The sequence below is a fragment of the Serinus canaria genome, chromosome 2 (genome assembly GCF_022539315.1).
Source record: "Serinus canaria isolate serCan28SL12 chromosome 2, serCan2020, whole genome shotgun sequence".
NCBI classification, from domain to species: Eukaryota; Metazoa; Chordata; class Aves; order Passeriformes; family Fringillidae; genus Serinus; species Serinus canaria.
The window spans coordinates 149,978,714-149,987,359 of record NC_066315.1 but is presented as its reverse complement, the minus strand read 5'-3'; the positions used below and the strand labels follow the sequence as shown (position 1 = coordinate 149,987,359).

Below are 8,646 nucleotides of genomic sequence, written 5' to 3'. Positions count from 1 at the left end.
GGTGCCACCATGCCTTGCCCACTTAAATTCCCAGTCTCCAGAAAACACCACTGGAACCAAATTGCTTGTTGGGAATGGCCTCTGGATGAGGAATTGTTTCAGAAGGTGCACACAGGGCATTAAGGTGTCAGGGACATCCTTGGAGCGCAAGGAGAGGATTCCCTGGAATGGAGAGCTCATGGAGTTGGTCACCCATGCAGAAAACAGCCTGGCTGGAAGACCTGCAGGTGGACAAGCCCCTTTTCAGGGATGTGACTCAGGAGGTTTGGAAAAGCCAGAATAAATCCCTGCCCTTGTCCCAAATCCTCCCTTCACCAATAACCAGATTGGATTCCTATAAACAAGGTGGCTCATTCTTGATTTACTCCGGGGAAACCCCTTCCCAGCTCCCTACAATTAGCAGCTTCCTTGCAATTAGCCTTGCATCCCAAGGATTTATGAGCTTTTCACAACAGCAGACAGTGTCATGATCTCCTGACATCTTTTACTTCATCCCAGCTGGGATTGTGACCCTTGCCCAATGGCTATGGATCCTCCAGGTGACTCATCCCCCCCAGGGAAATGATTCCCTGTTTTTTCAGCCTGTGGATCTCCACATCCTTGGCAGGTCCAGTAGGTTTTAAGGTGGAAAAGAGGAATTTGGGGCTCTTGGCCAATCTCCCTCCCTTTTTAATCCTCCAACTACTGCTGTCCTGACTTCACAGCTCCTTAAATCCTGTTTTCCCACCCAGGGCTCTCCCAGATCCATGCTCTATGTTTTCCTCCTTGTTTTTTTACCAGATCTCTCCATGTGGGTGTACCTTGGAAAACACACCTGAGAGTTTCTCTCAGGCCTCTTTTCATGGAGCTTTTCCTGCTGCCTTTGATCTCCCAATGCAAGGTGTGAACATCTGAGTTTATATCCATAAAATAAATCAGCTGGAGAAGGCATGGAATAATTTTGAGTCCATAGCCACAGAGAGGGGCTATTACTGTTTATGAGAGATGTTAAAGAGTCTGCCTTGCCCTCAGACACCTCGTGGGTGTTGTTGAATCTCAAACCACTGGCCTTGGAGCACTGACCCAGCCTGTCCAGATCCCTCTGCAGAGCCTTCCTGCCCTCCAGCAGATCAACATCCCACCCAGTTTGGTGTCATCCATGAACTTCCAGAGGCTGGTCTTGACCTCCTCATCCAGATCATCAATAAATATGTTGGACTGACTCCAGTACTGATCCCGGGGGGACACCACTGGTGACCAGCTACCAGCTGGATGTGACACCACTCCCCACCACTCTGTGCCTGGAATCCAGCCAGTTTTTAACCCAGCCAAGAGTGCACATTCCCAAACCTCGGGCTGCCAGTTTTTCCAGGGGAACATCATGGGAAGCAGCATCACAGTCTTCCCTGAGCTCCAGGGATATACATCTGCAGCCTTTCCCTCCTCCTTTAGGGAGGTTACCTGGTCATAAAAGGGACTTCAGGTCACATTGCACAGCAATGACCTGGGCTGGACATTGGCTGGACATAAAACACCCACCTGCAGCTCCGCTGTGGGCAGAAATAGATGACTGAGTGATAGACACAGCTGGTGGAGAAATAACTTTATTTTAGGTGTTTTGCAGATAACATGAGCACACATTTCCTTATCTGGTAGCACTGGAGCTTTGCAATGAGATTAAAGCAGAAGCCATCATATGGCAAAGAGCTGCCATCAGCTCGCAGGGTGCTGGGTGCCCAACGCGCCCCACTGCTCCTGGTTACAATTCCTGTTATTAGAGGGGTGCTCTGAGATTTCTGTGGTCATGGGAGGCATCTTTGCTCCTCAGAATTTGTTGTTGAGGACGGTCCAGAGCACTCCGGCCGCTATCCCTCCGGCCAGCCCGTAGCTGGACCTCACACTGCCCGCAGCATTGGTGTTGCAGAGGTCGCTGCTGCAGCAGGAGATGTTCCTGTTGCCCACGCTGAAGTCCTGGTAGGATGGATCACAGGAGGAGTCACATCCCTTGGTGATGATGCTGAAGAGCCCCACAACCCCTGGGAGGAAAGCAGGATCATTATTAGAAGGATTAAGCACAAGCCAAGCCTTGTGGAAGTGAAAAATGGGACGCTCGTTCTGTGGGACAAAAATCTGAATCACAGAATGGTTTGGATTGGAAAGGAACATTCAAGATCATCTCATGCTCAGGGATATCTTCCACTAGGCCACTACCTCTGGGCGGAAAGCAGGACCATTATTACAAGGATTCAGTACAAGCCAAGACTTGTGGAACTGGAAAATGGGACGCTCGTTCTGTGGGACAAAAATCGGAATCACAGAATGGTTTGGATTGGAAGGGACATTCAAGATCATCTCATGGGCAGGGACACCTTCCACTAGGCCAGGCTGCTGCAAGCCCTGTCCAGCCTGGCCTTGGACAATTCCAGGGATAGGGAAGCCACAGTTTCTTTGGGCCTCACCACTCTCAAAGCAAGGACTTTCTTCTTAATATCCCATCTACCCCTGCCCTCTCTCATGTGAAGCCCAATCCCAGAAGTCTTTGTTGCATGGAGCCTTTCAACACCTGGGAAATTATGGAAACATGGCTATTCCCATTTCAGATGGCACAGTTATTGTTTGAGTGGTTTCTGAGAGGCACAGCCCATCTTTTTGACCATTTTTGGCAAACACTGGTTACCAGCAGATTTTGACCTCCAGGAGATTTGACCCATCCTTCTCCACGAGATCTAAAATCCATCCTGGGCACCAAATCTTTACCACGTGCAATAAATAACAAAGTCCTACAACATCTTGGCTCTCCTGCATGCCAATGTCATGGATTTGCACATTCCCAACTGGGATAATTCCTATTGCAGGTATCCCATCTACTGCCTGACAGAGAGGAGCTCAAATGTGGCCCTGATGGGTTTTGTGCCCCAGGTCCAAGAGCAGCTCAGCTGTTGGCACAGATCTGGACAGGGCAAACCAGATCTAGAACAGGAGGATAAAATCCTGTTTTTTCAAGTTTTTCCACAGACACAGAGATGAAATTTTGTCACTTTAATTGATTTCACCTCAAATCAGCACCTCCTAACTTCACATCCAGGATGGACCAGGCTCAGCCCCTCCCATTCTAATTCATGTTTGCAAATATTGAAAAAAAAAAATAACCATTGCCCTTGCAGGCAAATAATTTTTCGTGTTGTGAAAGAGAAATAAACCTAATTTTGCACAGGTGAAAGACATTTGCACACTGAGGTTTGCTGGCCCAAACCACCTGGTGCGTCCAGACCGGGTGAACCTGGATGGGACCCCTGAGGCTGGGAAGAGGTTTGGCTCCAACCTCCCAACTAAGACATTTTCCACCCCTGCTTTTCCTTACGGATCACGTCTGTCTTGCACACGTCGTTCGCTCTACACGTCTCTATCTTCTGGCACTTGGAGTTGCTGAGCTGGGAGGTGCAGTTGTAGCATTGCAAAGATGAACCTGCAGGAGAACAGGAGGGGTTAGGAGAGAAATCAGGGATTAATGGGATGGTTTGGGTTGGAAGGGACTTTAAAATCATCATCATTCCACCACTTTGCTGTGGGAAGGGAACACTCCCAGTTGACCAGGTTGCTCCAAGCCCCATCTAATCTGGATGTGGATGCTTCCAGGGATGAGGCAGCCACAGCTTCCCTGGGCAGCCTGATCTATTTTTTTACCACTCTCACTTTAAGAAAAGTCTTCTTATAGTTCACCTAAATCCACCCTCTTTTAGTTTTAAAAAATTACTCTTTATCCTATCCCAACAGGACCTCCTAAAAATTTATCCCCAGCTCTCCTGGAGCTTCTTAGGCACTGAAAGGGGCTCAGAGTCCTCTCTTTTCCAGGGTGAACACCCCGAGCTCTCCCAGCTCCAGAGGAGAGAGGCTTCAGCCCCTCAGAGCATGAGACTCCCATGGAAACCTCCACGGTCTCCTCTGGACTTGTTCCAGCAGCTCCACGTCCTTCTGATGCCGGACCCCAGAGCTGGACCCAGCCCTGCAGGTGGGGAACAGTTTTACACCTCTCATGTATCTTCAATCTATCCAGAGCTCTCCAGAGAATTCAGCCAAGAGCTTGCACTGGGAAACAGAATCATTCCTGGGGATCTTCAAAGGAAGATATCACCTCTGCTCAGGGAAAAACAATATGGGTTTTTCCCCTTTTTTTTGTGGATAATAATAGACCTGTTTGAGGTGGGAGTCAGGCTTGGCAGGTGCTGGAGATATTTTGGATGTAGTCAGTGAAGTGAGGGAGCAAAAAGAGAGCAGAGGGACAGCAGGGACTGAAGAGGATGGTAGAATGGTTTGGGTTGGAAGGATCATTTCATCAGGGACACATCCCTCTAGACCAGGTTTCTGCAAGCCCCATCTGACCTGGCCTTGAGTGAGGGATGAAGAAGGAATTTGCAAAGTCTCTTCCATCCCCTTGTCTCAGCTCTTAACCTTTGACTCGCCCTTTCCATCACGCCCTCCTAGAAATCAAAGTGCAAATGGCTTTCACCCCTCTCTGACCACCCCTCATGGAAATGCCATTCCACAGGGGATGGAAATCAGTGCTGGCCACACCTGCTGGGCTGCTCTGTGCATCCAGCAAAGGCAGGAAAAACTTGGCATCTCCCAAGCATCCAGCCCTGGTGAAAAATTGTCCCCAGAGGAGTAAGAGTGTGGTGTAATTACCTGTTCCTGTCACCTACTTGTGCCCCAGGGTGTCACTGGAGCCTTGCAAGTGTCAGTTAATAAATAAATAAATAAATAAATAAATAAATAAATAAATAAATAAATTTCCTTGAGCCCCATGACCACCAAACTTGCATCATGAATCCCCCAACTCCTAAAAGAGTATTTCATACCCCTAAAAGAGTATTTAAATGCCTAAAATTCTCTTTTAGGACACTGAAAAGCCCTTTTTGGAAATTAGTGATTGAAGGAATTAATTTGAGGCACTCTGTCCAAGCCTCTCTGGTGTAAATGACTGATGCAGTCGCAGAGGTGAGGAGCCAACCCTCAATTTGTCTGAGTGCTGCACTGTTCTCACACTGATCTGACTTTTAAAGCAATAAAAGTCAAATTTTGAGTGTTCTGATGGAAGCTGGCAGACAGAAAGGTCTGAGGGCTGTGCAAGACCCTTTACAGCTTATTCCTTAAGCATCCTCTGCTGATTGAGAAACTGCTCAAATTTGATTCTTCTCTTCTCTGGTAATAGGGAAAAGCTGCTTTAAACCCAATTTTTTTCTTCTCAGTGAAGCTATAAAAACTTGACGTTATCTAAACCCCACCCACTCAGTCTATAAAATAATAGTAATTTTTACCGTCTCACTAAAATTCTGGAAATCTGGGCAGAGTCAGGGTCTGATTTTGAAAGGAAGAGCCAGGAAAAAAGTTGGTAGGAAACGTTGCGTAAATGTTGCAATTTTGACAGCCTGGGAAGAAGGAAAATAATCCTCCCATCCCACTTAGCCCCTCCCCTTCCCCCTTAACTGTATGGTCTGGCTGAAAAAAAAATTTAATTTTGATAAATTCAGGATTCAGGGTTTATCTTTCCTGGAAGATTCTCTCCCCAGCACTTGTGTCCCACCATCCCCATGTGAGATGTGCATTTTTCCCACTCAAAACCCACTCAAAGAGAAATACCTTGGGACGAAAACATCTATCTCTTCCCTCATTGCCAAACCCCACCACAAATCCTCCTTCCAGACTGAAAACCTGCAGGGAGGGAAGGGATGGGGGGCAGATCCTCTGTGGGGTCTTACCTGAGTCCACGCACAGGAGCGTTCCCAGCAGGAGCACAAGGAAAGCCTTCATCTTGGAATGCCCTGTCTTGGGGCTGCCTCTCTGGGTTGTTTCCTCCCGGGGCAGGTTATATATCCTGGGAGGCCGGGCGTGCCCACAAGGTCATCCCTGAGAAGGCACCTGAGGGAGCTGCTGGCAGCACCAAGGGAGGGGTTGCCTTGTGCCTTGGGATATTTGTGTTTGGTGCCTCTCCCCTTTCCCTGCCACTCTCTGGGCTCCCCTCCACCCCTGCCTTCCCTCCTACCCATGGGCAAAGTGCTCACAGGAGTGGAAAAAGCCCCAAATTCTTCCCTCCTACCCTTGGGCAAAGTGCTCACAGGAGTGGAAAAAGCCCCAAATTCTTCCAAACAAGGCCGGCCTTGTGCATTTCTTCAGAGCCACTGAGGCTGCAGCGGCACCCTGTGAAGGAGGCTCTCCACCCCCGGTGCCACCCTGAGTGGAGCCATTGTGTTTAAACTGAGGACAAAATGTTCTTTGAATCAACAGCTCCGGGTATTTATCTGCCTTGAGTGAGTGATACTGGTGATAACAAGGTATGCGGTAGGGAGGTATGTGGGCACATTAAAAGTGCATTGGCATTTCCAGGTATCGAGGAGTTCATTCGCCCTCATTTGCATGTGTTTTCTCTTACAAAGCAATGCCCAACTCTCATTTTTGATGTTGGAGACCCACGGGGACTTGGCGCTGGATTTTTTTTTTGGCGTTTTGAGATGTTTCGTCTGTGGCTTGGTTCTCTCTGTGTGCCCTTGTCTGGCACAGGCTGAGTGAAAGTTTGGACACTTGGCTCAGAGCAGATGCAATGTCAACAACCCAGGCTTGTCCATTAAATGCCACTTCTCAGTCACAGACAGGGTGAGTTCAGACACATTCCAGCCTCGAGTGTGAATGTTTGCTCTCGTGGGTTGAGCTGAGTCCTCTCCCATTCCTCACACCCTGTGACCACTTCTCAGGACATGCCAGGGCAAAAGAAAACAGGACTTCTTTTGCTAAATTCAACTTTTTCCTTTTTTTTCCCCCTGGGATCTTGGGATTAGTGCTGTGCATTTATCTCCTTCAGGGATTCATTCCCATGCAGTTTAGCTCCCAGGAGCTTTTCCAAAAGGTGTGCAAGGGAAACATTTATCAGTGGCTGTGGGATGAAGGATACAGACCAAAACTCCTGCCCTGACTTTGTTGACAGGAGATGATTTAACAAATCCATTTTCCTCCATGGGGATCTTAACCACTTCCAGTTGCACTTTTCTGTGTAAAAAAATACCTAAAAAAGCACCACAACACCTTTTTTCTGTGTCTCTTGGCTTCTGCCTCATCATGTTTTTACAGCCCATATCATTTATAGCCAAGTTTTATGGTTAAAAATAAGAACCCAATATTTTTTTAGGCTCTGGACTTCCTCATTCAGAGGTATTGAAGTTTGTTTTTATTTTTTAATTCCTCGTGACTGTCCCCGTAGGGTTTGGCTTTTTGTGGTAAGGAAGAACAGTGCCAAGGGGAAAAACAAAACACACTCCCTATCAAATCCACCAAGGCCTGGAATTAAATATTTATTTTAAAAAACATTGATAAGGAAGAAAAACTCTTTCCATCTTTCCCAGTACCATTGTTTTTTATTCTTTTTCTAACGTCAACCAGAAAAACTCAAAACTTGTGGTGCTGTGAGAGAATCTGACAGCTGAGTGCTTCTCCATCCCCCAGGCCGTGTGAGATCCCAGGAATTCCTGTGTTCCTACATAAATTGCTGATTCTCACCGTGTTTTGGGAAACTGAAGTGCAATTCCTGCCCGACTCCTGAAGATGGCAAACGTACCCCGCTATAATTCCACGTGCATTAACACACAGCTGCCCACAGGACTGGGTATACAAGGGGTTGTTTGCTTTTCCCGAGGTTATAAAATTCCCAATTCACCTGCCTTCATGGAAAAGACCATAAATTCCCTCTGGAAATCTCTCAATGTCTGCAAACCCCTTGGAATTTTGGGGTTTTTTTTAATACTTTTTATTGCTGTCACTGCAGATTCCTGGTAGAGACAGGTCTGGAGCTCTCTGTTTGGGAAGGGGGAAACAGGATTGATTAATTGCTCTGTCCTGGTTCTGGATTATTTGCTCCTGCCTGGCGTCAGGAAAATGGTGATGGATCATGGTTCAGACCATGGATCACATTGAGGAGCAGCCATGAGCTGGAAATTTGAGGGAAAAAAGGGTGAGAGGATTCCTGGAAAACCTGGACAGAGAGACATCAAAATGAAGTTTTTCTAATTTCCTGGTCATCTGTAGGGAAGCTTGTAGGATGGCAGAGATCTTAAAATCGCAGGATCATTGTCACCGACATGTTTTATGAAAAATCCTTTCCTTAGGATTCTTCCTCCTGAGAAGCTGAGAGGCCTCAGGAACAAACTGTAAACAATTCTTCTCTGCTGCTGTGGAATGCAACAGGGGGAATCTGGGATTGGTCTCATTTGGTTGTTTCCAGTTAATGGCCAATCCCAGTCCAGCTGTCCAGACTGTCTCGGTCAGAGACAAACCTTTGTTATTCATTCTTTTTCTATTCTTAGCTTAGCCTTCTGATGAAATCCTTTCCTCTATTCTTTTAGTATAGTTTTAATATATTATCTATCATAAAATAATAAATCTAGCCTTCTGATACATGGAGTCAACTTTCTTGTCTCTTCCCTCATCCTGGGACCCTTGTGGACAATACCACAGATCATGGAATTATATGGGTTGGAAGTCTTTAAGATGATCTCCTTCCACACCCCTGCCATGGTTTAAGCCAGGCCTAAGCCCAGTCCAGCCTGGCCTTGGATGCTTCCAGGGGTGGGACAGCCACAGCTTCTCAGAGCTCTGAGTTCTTTTCTCAGCATGGTTGTGCCT

General features: G+C 47.1%; 1 protein-coding gene across 1 annotated transcript; it reads right to left on the bottom strand.

Annotated features, from left to right (window-relative positions):
• Positions 1-1,567: 1,567 nt before the first annotated feature.
• LOC103827254 (prostate stem cell antigen-like) lies at positions 1,568-5,988 on the bottom strand. Its single transcript, XM_009102783.4, has 3 exons — positions 5,736-5,988; positions 3,341-3,445; positions 1,568-2,015 (listed from the first exon to the last, which is right to left on the bottom strand). Exons 1-3 carry the CDS (start codon positions 5,785-5,787, stop codon positions 1,804-1,806), a joined length of 369 nt encoding a protein of 122 aa, XP_009101031.1. The 5' UTR covers positions 5,788-5,988; the 3' UTR covers positions 1,568-1,803.
• Positions 5,989-8,646: the final 2,658 nt, after the last annotated feature.

Bases quoted from the DNA above. Each gene is read 5' to 3' on its own strand.
- LOC103827254 (XM_009102783.4), bottom strand. From the start codon at position 5,787: ATGAAGGCTTTCCTTGTGCTCCTGCTGGGAACGCTCCTGTGCGTGGAC. The intron at 3,446-5,735 runs GTAAGACCCCAC...GTTCTCCTGCAG, and splicing joins GCTCCTGTGCGTGGACTCAG to GTTCATCTTTGCAATGCTAC. The intron at 2,016-3,340 runs GTAAGGAAAAGC...CTTTCCTCCCAG, and splicing joins GTGCAAGACAGACGTGATCC to GGGTTGTGGGGCTCTTCAGC.